The following is a 14819-nucleotide window of genomic DNA, read 5'->3' on the forward strand; positions in this document are numbered from 1 at the left end:
TCACAGCCAGGATTTGTGGGATCACGGATGGTTTGTGGGATCACGGATGGTTTGAGGATCACAGCCAGGATTTGTGGGATCACGCACAGGATTTGTAGGATCGTGGGCAGGGTTTGAGGATCACAGCCAGGGTTTGTGGGATCACGGATGGTTTGTGGGATCACGGATGGTTTGAGGATCACAGCCAGGGTTTGTGGGACCACGGGCAGCCAGGCCAGCCCTCCTGGCGCAGCACCATGCTGCGGGCCGGCAGCGGGGTCAGCGCGGCGGCCGCGGCCGTGTGTGCCAGACTGTGAAATGGGGCGTTGCCGCGCGGCTGCGCCGCACCTGGGCCCTTCAGCTGTGATTGATCGGCCTGCTCATGTGGAATGGGCCCATCTGCTCCCGCTCCTCCTGCTCCTGCCTTTTTTTTTCCCTTTTTTTTCCATTTTTTCCCATTTTTTCCCATTTTTAAATTTTTTTCCCTTTTTTCCCCCCTCTTCTCCTTCCTTCCTTCCACCCTCGGCCTCACCGCGACTCTTACTGCGGCGAGGAGTTTTCTTGTACCCGAGCCAATGCTTAATTAAAACCGCTGACATCATGGTGTTATAATTAAGCGTGGCATTAATTAAGCTGGAATAACGATTTTTTTCTTTTTTTTTTTTTTTTTTTTTTTTTTTTATTAAGAGCTGCTCCGATTTTTTGCTCCGGCAAAAAAAATCCGAAATAATTGGAGGTGAACCCAAGAGAAATTCATCCCCGCGCTCCCGTTCCCGGAGAGGTTTGGGAACGGGAGGAGCGACGGCGGAGAAAAAGTTTTGGGGGATTTGGCGCCGGCCGTCGGGAAATTTTGGGGGATTATTTCCCTTTTCCCTGTTTTTTTTCCCTTTTCCCCCAAAAGTGCTGATCGGCTCCTGGCATTCTGATGGCTAATTATGCATCGGAGAGCTTCGACAGCTGCATTCATCATCATAAAATGTAATAATTAATGACATTCCAACAAAGAAAAATATGCAAATGAGAGCTCATTAGCATTTTCATATTCAGCTTTGATAATGCTTTTGCTGACAAGGTTGTAATTAATGAAAATTCATGTCGCAGGCAGGAGATTGGATCGGTTTCATTCCGCTCACAATTCCCAAATGCTTGCATTATGGAAAATCGGCGCCGCTGCCAACTTTTGCAGGGAAGGAAAAAACACACACACACACACACACACACACACACACACACACACACGCACTAAAAGCACCAGATGCAAATGGAGGGGAGGGAGACGTTAACTCCTTCCAGCCCTGGCCCCCTCCCAAAAAACCCCAAAAAACCCCAAAAAAACCTCCCCAAAAAAACCCCCCAAAAAACCCCAAAAAAACCAAAAAACAACAACCCAGAAACCAAACCCAGTGGGGTGGATTGGGTTTGGTTTTGACTTTTGGGGGTGTTCACATGCAAAAGAAGCTGGTTTTTCCTCTGTGTTTACATGGGAAAAAAGCCCATCATCAAAAAACAAAAACCAAAAACCAAAAAAGAAACCCAAAAAACCCCAAAAAGCTTTGGGATCACTGGGCGATCTTTGGGATCGTTGGGAGATCTTTGGGACAATGGGGATTGGTGCCGTTCCCGGTGGCCCTGGGAACGGGGATTGGTGACGTTCCTCATCCGTTTGGGACTGGGATTGGTGATGCTCCTCATCCGTTTGGGAACGGGATTGGTGATGCTCCTCATCCGTTTGGGAACGGGGGTTGGTGCCGTCCCCGGTGGCTCCGGGAACGGGGGTCGGTGACAATGGGGGTCGGTGCCATTCCCGGTGCCTTTGGGAGCAGGGGTCGGTGCCATTCCCGGTGGCTCCGGGAACGGGGCTTGGTGACAATGGGGGTCGGTGCCATTCCCGGTGGCTCCGGGAACGGGCACGTGCCGCCGTCCCCGGCGGCCATTCGGAGCCGCTCCCCCCCCAGCCCTCGCCATTGTCGCGCTCTCCCCGAACCCTCGAGCAGGAAGGTGTCGGGACCATCCCATCCCATGCCAAGGGTGTCCCCCCTCGCTGGGGACCCCCGTCCCCCCCGGGGCCATCCCGGCGCCGCCGTACGGGCCGCACGGAACACCGAGCTCGTCACAGAGAACGGACCCGACCGCACCGGACCGGACCGGACCGGCCGCGGAGCCGGGAAAGGCCGCGGGCACCGGGGCTGGCACGGCACGGCGCGTCCCGCCAGGGGCGGGCACGGGCAGATCGGCACTGACAGCTGCCCTGGCTGGCCGTGTGGGACTGGGGACATAGAGGTTAAAACTGGGATTCTGGGGATGTGGGACCGGGGATACAGAGGTTAAAAACTGGGATTTTTGGGGTTTCAACCTTAGGGATGCAGAGTTTGGAAATTGGGATTTTTGGGGATTCAATATTAAGGATTCCAAGCTGCACAATTGGGATTTTTGAGGATATGGGATTGGGGATACAGAGCTGCAAATTTGGGATATAACCTGGATTATCCCGTGCATGGCAAGGCCTGGGGGCCGTTAATTAATTACAGGGACATAATTGATATATTTAGGGATATAATATGGATTATCAAGGAATGGTGGCCATTAATTAATAATATGGATTTAATTAATATATTTAGGAATATAATATGGATTATCCTGTGCATTGAACGTTGTGGTGGCCATTAATTAATTATATTGATATAATCAATATATTTAGGATTATAACATGGATTATCCTGTGCATGGCAAGGTGTGCTGGCCGTTAATTAATTATATGGATTTAATTAATATATTTAGGAATATAATATGGATTATCCTGTGCATTGAACGTTGTGGTGGCCATTAATTAATTATATTGATATAATCAATATATTTAGGATTATAATATGGATTATCGAAGAATGGTGGCCGTTAATTAATAATGTGGATATAATTAATATATTTAGGATTATAACATGGATTATCCTGTGCATGGCAAGGTGTGCTGGCCGTTAATTAATTATATGGATTTAATTAATATATTTAGGATTATAATATGGATCATCAAAGAATGGTGGCCATTAATTAATAATATGGATTTAATTAATATATTTAGGAATATAATATGGATTATCCTGTGCATTGAACGTTGTGGTGGCCATTAATTAATTATATTGATATAATCAATATATTTAGGATTATAATATGGATTATCGAAGAATGGTGGCCGTTAATTAATAATGTGGATATAATTAATATATTTAGGATTATAACATGGATTATCCTGTGCATGGCAAGGTGTGCTGGCCGTTAATTAATTACAGGGATATAATCAATTTTTGGGATCGATATTTCCCTTTGGAATCTTCTCCTTTTTCACTTCATTTTAATCCCGTTTTTTCTCTTAATGATCCAATTTTCCCAGAAAAAGTTCCTGGTTTGGTTTGGGGATTCTCCTTTAATTTGGTATTAATTTGTCATTTTTTTGTCATTTTTTGGTCATTTTTTTGTCATTTTTTGTCATTTTTTGGTCTTTTTTTGGTCATTTTTTTGTCATTTTTTGGTCATTTTTTTGTCATTTTTTGGTCATTTTTTTGTCATTTTTTGTCATTTATTTCGTCATTTATTTGTCTTTTTTTAATCATTTTTTGATCTTTTTTTTGTAATTTTTAATCATTTTTTTGTCATTTATTTGTCATTTATTTGTCATTTTATTGTCATTTTTTTATCACTTTTTGTCATTTTTTGGTCTTTTTTTGTCCTTTTTTTGTCATTTTTTGTCTTTTTTTGTCCTTCTTTTGTCATTTATTTTGTCATTTTTAAATCATTTTTTAATCATTTTTTGATCATTTTTTGTCATTTTTTTGTTATTTTTTGTCATTTATTTGTCTTTTTTTGGTCATTTTTTTATCTTTTTCTGTCATTTTTTTGGTCATTTTTTGTCATTTATTTTGTCATTTATTTTCTAATTTTTTTCTAATTTATTTTCTAATTGAATTAATCCTTCAAGGGGAGCACGTCGGGCTCTTTCCCCATCAGACAACCCTCAAATCCTAAAACAATAAAATAATAAAAATCCAGGAATAAAATAATAATTCCACCTGCTAAAATCCCAATTAATTCCTGACCCAATTTCCCCTCCATCCAACCCCCAAAAATCAATAATTTAAATATTTAAATAATTTAATCTATTAAATATCTTTAATATTAATATTTAAATATTAATATTAAATCTATTAAAGATCTTAAATGTTAATATTTAAACATTAATATTAAATACATTCAATACATTTAATATTAATATTTAAATATTAATATTAGATATGTTAAATATATTTAATATACTTAATATTAATATTTAAATATTAATATTAAATATGTTAAATATATTAAATACATTTAATATTACTATTTAAATGTTAATATTAATATTAAAGTTTTAATGTAAAATTAGGGGGAAATTTGGGAATTCACAGGAAATCCCAAAGGGAAATCAATCAAGGACGAGCTCGTTAATTTCTCCGACTCCTCCATTAAAAAACTAAATAAAACACCCCAAAAAAAAGAATTTCTAAAACTATTTTTAACATCTAGCCATTAAAAAAAGATTTCAGCACTGACTGAGGAGTTGGAACTAGTTAAGGCAGGGACGTTTGCGGCTCCGGTGCTCGGAGCGGGGTTTGTGTTGGTTGGGTTTGGGAGTCGTGGCCGCGGCCTTGGCGGCGCCGAGCCAGGAGCAGCCCGCAGCGGCTGCCGCGGCGCCGGGAGCGCATCGCTTCACTGCTTCCTTCCTTCCTGGGTTCCTTCCTGGGGACATCGCTTCACTGCTTCCTTCCTTCCTGGGTTCCTTCCTGGGGACATCGCTTCACTGCTTCCTTCCTTCCTGGGTTCCTTCCTGGGGACATCGCTTCACTGCTTCCTTCCTTCCTTCCTTCCTTCCTGGGGACATCGCTTCACTGCTTCCTTCCTTCCTTCCTTCCTTCCTGGGGACATCGCTTCACTGCTTCCTTCCTTCCTGGGTTCCTTCCTGGGGACATCGCTTCACTGCTTCCTTCCTTCATTCCTTCCTGGGGACATCGGGGGGGAATAATGGGGAAATAACGGGGGGAAATAATGGGGACATGGGGAAATGGGGGGGAAATAATGGGAAAATAATGGGAAAAAATGGGGTGGGAAAAATGGAAAAAATGGGGAAAAATGGGAGAAATGGGATGGGAAAAATGGAAAAAGAAGGGGAAAAATGGGATGGGAAAAATGGGAAAAAATGGGGAAAAAATGGGGAAAAATGGGGGAAAAATGGGAAAAATGGGAAAAAACGGGGATAAATGGGATGGGAAAAATTCCGGGGGGAAAAATGGGATGGGAAAAATGGGAAAAAATGGGGAAAAAATGGGGAAAAATGGGGAAAAATGGGAGAAAATGGGGAAAATGGGAAGAAAACTAGAGGAAAAAAAGAGAAAAAAAGGGAAAATAATGGGAAAAAAAATGGGAAAAAAATGGAATGGGAAAAATTCCGGGGGGAAAAATGGGATGGGAAAAAAATGGGAAAAAAATGGGAATGGGGAAAAAGTTGGATTTTGGGAGCAGCTCCGAAGTTCTCGTGGCTCAAAGTGGAAAAAAATCCACACACAGGGAGGTGGAGAAAAATCTATTTAATCCCAAAAAAAATTGGAATTTTTGGAGGGAGATCCCCTCTTAATTTGGGATTTTTTGTCCAATTTTTATTTGGGATTTTTTGTCCAAAATTCCTATTTTTAAATCCCTGGTTTGGAATTGTCGCCATCAACGCAGGGCGGGGTTAAACCGGGCTTAACGCAAAATTCCGGATTCATGGAATTTTTTCCTCTTCCATCCCAAAAATTTGGGGTGAAAAATGGGGGAAAACGGCTGAGTTCTCAGGGCGGGACGAGGAAAATTCCAATTTTTTAATCCCAGTTTGGAATCGTCGCCATCAACGCGGGGCGGGGTTAAGCCGGGCTTAGGAAAATTCCGGATTTATGGAATTTTTTCCTCCTTTTCCAGGTAAATCAGAACGAGGCTCGTACTCGTCCTACGGGCGGGATTCCAACCTCCAGGGCTGCCACCAGGTCAGTGAAAAAAAAAACCCAAAAATTTGGAATTTTGAGGTTTCCTGCCGGGAATTTTTTGTCCCAAAATCGGTGAAAATTTGAGCTGGAGTCGAAAAAATAAGGATGGATGTGGAAATTTGATTTTTTTATCCATTTTTTTGAATGTTTGGGGGTTGGATTTGGATGGAAGTGAAGGGCGGGTTGATGGAGGAGAGCTGGAATAGAATTAGGATTAGAATTAAAATTAAAAATAAAATTTAAATTAGAATTAAAATTAAAAAATTAAAATGGAAATTAAAATTAGAATTAAAATTAAAAGTAACAATTAAAAATAAAAATAAAATTAAAATTAGATTTAAAAGTAAAATTTAAAATAAAATTAGAATTGAAATTCGAATTAAAAATAAAAATTAAGACTAAAAATAAAATTAAAATGAAAACTAGAAATTAAAATGAACAATTAAAATAAAAAATTAAAATTAAAATTTAAAATAAAATTAAAATTAGAATTAGAATTTAAATTAAATTAAATTAAACGGCGGCAGAACCCGCGTCGGGAATTTCACCTTGGGAAGCGAAATGGGAATTTCCAGGTTGGGAAGCGACCGATTTTCCATGGGAAAAAACCGGGAAAAGTTGGATTTGGGAACGCGGGAAGCGCTGGGAGCGTTGGGAATTCCGGCTGGGAACGGAAACATTCCCAGATTTCCCGTGGGAATCCCGCCCTGAGGAAGAGGAGGCCGATGCCAGCTCGGGAACTCTGGGAACTCTGGGAAAGGAGGGCTCCAGTCCCGTGATCCCAGGGCAGAGGAGCCCTGGGGCAGCTGGGGATTCCCTTTTATTCCTTTCCCCTTTCCCCTTTCCCTTCTCCTTTTCCTTTTTCCTTTTCCTTCTGTTTCCCTTTTTTCTTTTCCTCTTTCCCTTTTCCTTCCCCTTTCTCTTTTGTTCCATTTTCCTTTTCTCCTTTTCCCTTTCCCTTTTCTTTCCCTTTTTCCTTTTTCATTTTTCATTTTTTCCTTTTTCCTTTTCCTTCTCATTTTCTTTCTCATTTTCCTTTTCCCTTTTCCTTTTTCCCTTCCCCTTTTCCTTTTCCCCTTTTTTTCCTTTTCTCCTTTTTGTTTTCCCTTTTCCTTTTCTTCCCCTTTTCTTTTTCCCCTTTTTTCCTTTTCTCCTTTTCCCTTTCTCCTTTTTATTTTTTCCTTTTACTCTTTTCCTTTTCCCCTTTTCCCTTTCCTTTTTCCTTTTCCTTTTTTTGTTTTTTCCTTTCCCTTCTCATTTTCTTTCTCATTTCCCCTTTTCCTTTTCCTTCTCATTTTCCTTTTTCTTCTGTTTTTCTTTTTTCTTTTCCTTTTTCTTTTCCTTCTGCTTTTCTCCTTTTCATTTTCCTTTTCCCCTTTTCCTTTCCCTTCCCCTTTTCCTTTTCCTTTTCTCCTTTTCCATTTTCCTTTTCCTCCTCATTTTCCTTTTTCCTTTTCCTTCTGTTCCATTTTCCTTTTCCATTTCCATTTCCATTTCCTTTTCCCTTTTCCTTTTTCCTTCTCCTTTCCCCTTTTCCTTATTTTCCTTTTTACCTTTTTCCTTTTCCTTTTCCTTTTCCTTTTCCTTTTCCTTTTGTTCCCTTTTCTCCTTTTCCCTTTTTATTTTTTCCTTTTCCCCTTTTCCTTTTCCTTTCCATTTTCCATTTTCCTTTCCCCTTCCCCTTCCCCTCTTCCTCTTCCTCCTCTTCCCAAAAAACCTCCGGAAAACCCCAAATCCCCCAAATTTCCCAAAATTTTTCCCCTTAAACCTTTAAAATCCTCAGAGAAATTCCCGAAAATTCCCATTTTTTTCCCCCAAAATATTCCCGACATCCCCGGAGCCGCGGCCTCGTCCTCATCCCACAAAATCCCCAAATTCCCAATCCTAAAATTCCCAATTTTAAAATTCCCAATTCCAAAATTCCAAAATTCCCAATCCTAAAATTCCCGATCCCAAAATTCCCAATCCTAAAATTCCCAAAATTGGGATCGAGGTGGAAAAAAATTTGGGATCAAGGTGGAAAAAAATTGGGAAAAAAAATTGGGATCGAGGTGGAAAAAAATTGGGATCGAGGTGGAAAAAAATTTGGGATCAAGGTGGAAAAAAATTGGGAAAAAAAATTGGGATCGAGGTGGAAAAAAATTTGGGATTGAGGTGGAAAAAAATTGGGATTGAGGTGGAAAAAAAACCACAAAAAAATGGAAAATTTGGGATAAATTTTCCCATTTTTATCCCGATTTTTCCTCATTTCCAGAATTCCATAAAAACTTGAAATTCCTGTGCAATAATCGGAATTTTGGGAATTTTTTTTGTCTTTTCCCGTAGCTTTTTCCAGAGGAAAAAGTCGGGATGAGGAAGCCAAAGCTCCGTGGGGTACGTGGAATTTTTTTTCCTTTTTTTCCTTGGAAAATGATCCCAAAAAAATTCCCAAAATTCAGTTTATTTCCCAAAAATCCCAATATTTATTTAGGGGAAATTCCCGAAAATCCGTTTGATTTTTCGGGATGTAAATTCCGGCTGAAATCCCCAAATTTTTTCACTTAAAAATTTTAGGAAATTCGCAGAATATTCCCAAAAATTGGGATTTTTTTCCCAAAAAATATTCCGGATATTCCCTGGAGCTGCGGCCTCTTCCTCATTTCACAATTCCCAAAATTCCCAATCCTAAAATTCCCAATCCTAAAATTCCAATCCTAAAATTTCCAATTTTGGGAGGATTTTTGGGAATTTTTTGGGAGGAAATTTGGGATTTTTGGGAGGATTTTTGGGAATTTTTTGGAATTTTGGGGAGGATTTTAGGGAGGATTTTTGGGGATTTTTGGGAATTTTTGGGGGAATTTTTGGGAATTTTAGGGAGGGATTTTGGGGGATTTTTGGGAATTTTTTCAGAATTTTTGGGAGGATTTTTGGGACTTTTTGGAAATTTTTATGAGTATTTTGGGGAATTTTTGAGAGGATTTTTGGGAATTTTGGGAGGATTTGGGGGATTTTGGGGGTTTTTGGGAGGATTTTTGGGATTTTTTGGGAGGATTTTTGGGGATTTTTGGGAATTTTTTCTGTGGGATTTTATCCCTAAAAATTTAAATACGGGCGAGCAGCAGGGGGGGATTTTTGGGAGGATTTTTGGGAGGATTTTTGGGGATTTTTGGGAGGATATTTGGGAATTTTGGGAATATGCAGACAGGATTTTGTGAGGACCAAGAGGGAATTTTTGGGAGGATGGAGAGGGGATTTTGTCAGGATGCAGACGGGATTTTTGGAACGATGAAAAAGGAATTTTTGGGAGGATGGTGAAGGAATTTTTATGACGATGAAGAGGGAGTTCTGTGAGGGTGAAGAAGGAATGTTGTGAGGATGCAGAGAGAATTTCTGTGATCATGGAGAGGGATTTTTGTGTGGATGAAGAGGGGATTTTGTCAGGATGAAGAGGGAATTTCTGTGATGATGGAGAGGGATTTTTGTGAGAATGATGAGGGAATTTCGTGAGGATGGAGAGGGAAACTTTGTGAGGATGGAGAGGGAATTTTGTCAGGATGCAGACGGAATTTTTTGTGAGGCTGCAGACAGGTTTTTTGTGATGATGAAGAGGGAATTTTAGGACGATAGAGAGGGAATTTTGTCAGGATGCAGACGGGATTTTTGTGACGATGGAGAGAGAATTTTTTTGAGGATAGAGATGGGATTTTTGTGTGGACGAAGAGGGAATTTTTGTGAGGATGTTGATGGGATTTTTGGGAGGATGGAGACGCAACTTTGTGAGGATGGAGAGGGGATTTTTGTCAGGTTGCAGAGGGGATTTTTGCGATGATGGAGAGGGAATTTTGTGGTGATGCAGGCGGCAGTTTTGGGAGGATGAAGAGGGAATTTCGTGAGGACGAAGAGGGAATTTTGAGACGACAGAGAGGGATTTTTGTGAGGATGAAGAGGGGATTTGGAGAGGATGGAAAGGGAATTTTTGTGATCGTGGAGAGGGAATTTTTGGGAGGACGAAGAGGGAATTCTGTGAGGATGAAGAGGGAATTTTGTGACGAGAGAGAAGGAATTTCTGCAAGGATGCAGACAGGATTTTGTGACGATGGAAAAGGAATTTTGTGAGGATGGAGAGGGAATTTCTGCGAGGATGAAGAGGGAATTTTGGGACGATAGAGAGGGAATTTTGTGAGGATGAAGAGGGGATCTTGTGAGGCTGAAGACAGGATTTTTGTGAGGATTGAGAGGGAATTTCGTGAGGACGAAGAGGGAATTTTTTGAGGATGCAGACAGAATTTTTGTGAGGATGAAGAGGGGATTTTTGTCAGGTTGCAGAGGGGATTTTTGCGATGATGGAGAGGGAATTTTGTGGTGATGCAGGCGGCAGTTTTGGGAGGATGAAGAGGGAATTTCGTGAGGACGAAGAGGGAATTTTTTGAGGATGCAGACAGAATTTTTGTGAGGATGAAGAGGGGATTTTTTTGAGGATCCAGACGGGAGTTTTGGGAGTATGGAGCCGAAACTTCGTGAGGATGGAGAGGGGATTTCTGTAAGGATGGAGAGGGGATTTGGTGAGGATGGAAAGGGAATTTTTGTCAGGATGCGGACGGGATTTTTGTGATGATGAAGAGGGAATTTTGTGAGGATGCAGACGGAATTTTCTGAAGATGAAGAGGGAGTTTTTGTGAGGATAAAGACAAAACTTTGTGAGGATGGAAAGGGGATTTTTGTGAGGACGAAGAGGGAATTTTTATGACGATGAAGAGGAAATTTTTGGGCAGATTAAGAGGGAATTTTGTGAGGATGCAGACGGGATTTTGTGACAATGGAAAAGGAATTTCGTGAGGATGAAGAGGGAATTTCTGTGATGATGGAGAGCGAATTTCATGAGGATGCAGACGGGAATTTTGTGAGGATGAAGAGGGGATTTTGGCACGATAGAAGAGGGAATTTTGTGAGGATGTAGACAGAAATTTTGTCAGGATGCAGACGGGATTTTTGGGAGTGTGGAGACGAAACTTTGTGACAATGCAGACGGAATTTTTGTGATGACGAAGACAAAACTTCGTGAGGATGAAGAGGGAATTCTGTGACAATGGAGAGGGAATTTTATGATGATGCAGAGAGAATTTTGTGAGGATGAAGAGGGGATTTTTGGGAGTATGGAAAGTGGATTTTTGGGACAGTGGAGAGGGAATTTCTGTGAGGATAAAGAAGGAATTTTTGTGAGAATGCAGAGGGGATTTTGTGAGGATGAAGAGGGGATTTTTGGGAGTACGGAGCCAAAACTTTGTGAGGCTGGAGAGGGACTTTTGTGATGATGGAGAGGGAATTTTTTTGAGGATGCAGACGGAATTTTTATGATGATGATGAGGGAATTCTGGGATGATAGAGAAGGAATTTTTGCAAGGATGCAGACGGGATTTTGTGACAATGGAAATGGAATTTTATGAGGATGAAGAGGGAATTTTTGTGAGGATAAAGACAAAACTTTGTGAGGATGAAGAGGGGATTTTGTGACGAGGAAGAGGGATTTTTATGAGGATATAGACGGGATTTTTGTGAGGATAAAGATGAAACTGTGTGAGGATGGAAAGGGAATTTCTGTGACGATGAAGGGATTTGTGAGGATGCAGACAGGATTTTTGTGATGATGGAAAAGGAATTTTGGGAGGATGAAGAGGGGATTTTTGGGAGGATGAAGAGGGAATTTTTTGAGGATGCAGACGGGATTTTTGGGAGTATGGAGAGGGAATTTTTGTAAGGATGAAGAGGGAATTCTGTGACGATGAAGAGGGAATTTTGGCACGATAGAGAGGGAATTTTGTCAGGATGCAGACGGGATTTTTTGAAGATGAAGAGGGAATTTCTGTGACAATGAGGAGGGAATTTTTTTGAGGATGTAAATGGCGTTTTTGGGAATATGGAGAGGGAATTTTGTGAGGATGATGAGGGGATTTGTGAGGATGCAGACGGGATTTTTGGGAGTATGTAGACAGGATTTCTGTGAGGATGAAGAGGGAATTTTGGGACGATAGAGAGGGAATTTTGTGAGGATGGAGACGGGATTTTTGTGACCAGAGAGACAAAACTTTGTCAGGATGGAGACGGAATTTTTGCGAGAATGAAGAGGGAATTTCGTGAGGACGCAGAGGGAATTTTATGACGCTGAAGAGGGAATTTTATTAGGATATAGACGGAATTTTTGTGAGGATAAAGATGAAACTGTGTGAGGATGGAAAGGGAATTTCTGTGAGGATGAAGAGGGAATTTTGTGAGGATGAAAAGAAAATTTTTGTGAGGATGAAGAGGGAATTTTGTGAGGATGAAGAGGGAATTTTGTGAGGATGAAGAGGGAATTTCTGTGACGATGAAGAGGGAATTTTGTGAGGATGAAGAGGGAATTTTGTGAGGATGAAGAGGGAATTTTGTGAGGATGAAGAGGGAATTTTGTGAGGATGAAGAGGGAATTTTGTGAGGATGAAGAGGGAATTTTTGTGAGGATGAAAAGGGAATTTCTGTGACGATGAAGAGGGAATTTTGTGAGGATGAAGAGGGAATTTTGTGAGGATGAAGAGGGAATTTTTGTGAGGATGCAGACGGGATTTTTATCGCGATGATGGGCGACCATCCCCTACGAACACTGAGCAATTTTTCCCTGCAAACAATTTCACCCCCCTTGAATCGGGACCAGCCAGATAAATTAATTACTAAACAGATTAATTAATGATTGAACGGTCAGATTAATTAATAAACAGATTAATTAATTAATGAAGGGACAGACAAACAACTCCCCGATCTCTCCTGCTCATCCCAACTCCGAGCCGGCGCCGAGCGGGTTAAACGCGAGCCGGGGGGGCCCGGCCGTAATTGGCCAATTTAGCAGCTCATTTGCATATGAATGAGGCGGCGGCGAAGCAGCGCCGAGCGCGCGGCGGTGATTAGAATTTCGATTAGGGCTGCGCTAATTGCGCCGCTGATTAGCGAGCGGGGGGTGCGGGGGAGGCCGCGGGTTCGAGACCCGCGCCGGGAGATACAGCACGGGCGGATCGATAATTGATTTATCGATCGATAATTCATTTATGGGTCGATAATTCATTAATAGAGCGATAATTCATTTGCAGATCGATAATTCCCCTATAGATCGATGATTCATTTGCAGATCGATAATTCAGCTATAGATCGATAATTCATTTATGGATCGATAATTCACCTATAGATTCATAATTTGTGGATTGATAATTCACCTATAGATCGATAATTCATCTATAGATCAATAATTCACCTATAGATCGATAATTCATTTGCAGATCGATAATTCAGCTATAGATCGATAATTCATTTATGGATCGATAATTCACCTATAGATTGATAATTCATTTATAGAGGGATAATTCATTTATTGATCAATAATTCATTTATAGATTGGTAATTCATTTATGGTTTGATAATTCATTTATAGATCGATAATTCATTTATTGATTGGTAATTCATTTATGGATTGATAATTCATTTATACATCGATAATTCATTTATTGATTGGTAATTCATTTATGGATTGATAATTCATTCATCGATCGATAATTCACCTATAGATTGATAATTCATTTATAGAGCGATAATTCATTTATTGATCAATAATTCATTTATAGATTGGTAATTCATTTATGGATTGATAATTCATTTATAGATCGATAATTCATTTATTGATTGGTAATTCATTTATGGATTGATAATTCATTCATCGATCGATAATTCACCTATAGATTGGTACTTGATTTATGGATCGATAATTCATTTATAGATTGATAATTCATTTATTGATCCGTAATTCATTTATATTCACATATAGAATTGATTGGGGATCAATACAGGATATTGAACACATTCTATATGCAATAAATTGAATATATTATAGATATTTAATATATTTTACACCTATAGAATGGATTAGGGGTCAATAGAGGATATTTAATATATGATATATACAATAAATTGAATATATTATAGATATCGAATTTATTTGATAGGTTTTACACCAATTATGGATCAATACAGGATGTTGAACACATTCTATATACAATAAATTGAATATATTATAGATATCGAATTTATTCCATAGGTTTTACACCAATTGTGGATCAATACAGGATGTTGAACACATTCTATATACAATAAATTGAATATATTATAGATGTGGAGTTTAGTCCATAGGTTTTACACCAATTATGGATCAATACAGGATGTTGAACACATTCTATATACAATAAATTGAATATATTATAGATATCGAATTTATTCGATAGGTTTTCCATTCAATAGATTATATAGAACATATTGAATATATTATATATAAAATTTGAATATGTTCGATATAATCCATGGCAGATATTATATAGACTTTAGGCCTAAGGAATGCATTAAATATAAACATGTTATATATGAGTAATGTATTATTCAGTGCATTGTAAATATTGAATATATCGTATAGATTTTACATATAAAAATGCATTACTTATACGGGGCATTATGTATTTATATATTGGATATAATACACTGTGTATAATATATATTTGATAATTAATATGTAATATAAAATATATAACATATAATATATAATATACAATACATAATATATAATATCCAATATACAATATGTAATGTAAAATATGTAATATGTAATATATAATATTTAATATATAATATGTAATATACAATATATATTATATAATATGTAATATACAATATATAATATATAATATGCAATATGTAATATATAGTATGCAATATATAATATGTAAATTATATAATATATAATAAAAA

General features: G+C 39.0%; 1 protein-coding gene across 1 annotated transcript in view; it reads left to right on the forward strand.

Annotated features, from left to right (window-relative positions):
* The window catches only part of LOC120503458 (transcription factor 4-like), a gene marked incomplete at its 3' end in the record, with an annotated part of 83490 nt that overhangs the window by 38613 nt on the left and 30058 nt on the right, over nt 1–14819 (forward strand). Inside the window, exons 6-7 of the mRNA XM_039711951.1 lie at nt 5962–6026; nt 8352–8399. Of these exons, the coding sequence (XP_039567885.1) occupies nt 5962–6026; nt 8352–8399 (113 nt within the window). The remainder of the gene's footprint in view (nt 1–5961; nt 6027–8351; nt 8400–14819) is intronic.

This window comes from Passer montanus, unplaced genomic scaffold (assembly GCF_014805655.1).
Source record: "Passer montanus isolate IOZ18808 unplaced genomic scaffold, ASM1480565v1 scaffold258, whole genome shotgun sequence".
NCBI lineage: Eukaryota > Metazoa > Chordata > Aves > Passeriformes > Passeridae > Passer > Passer montanus.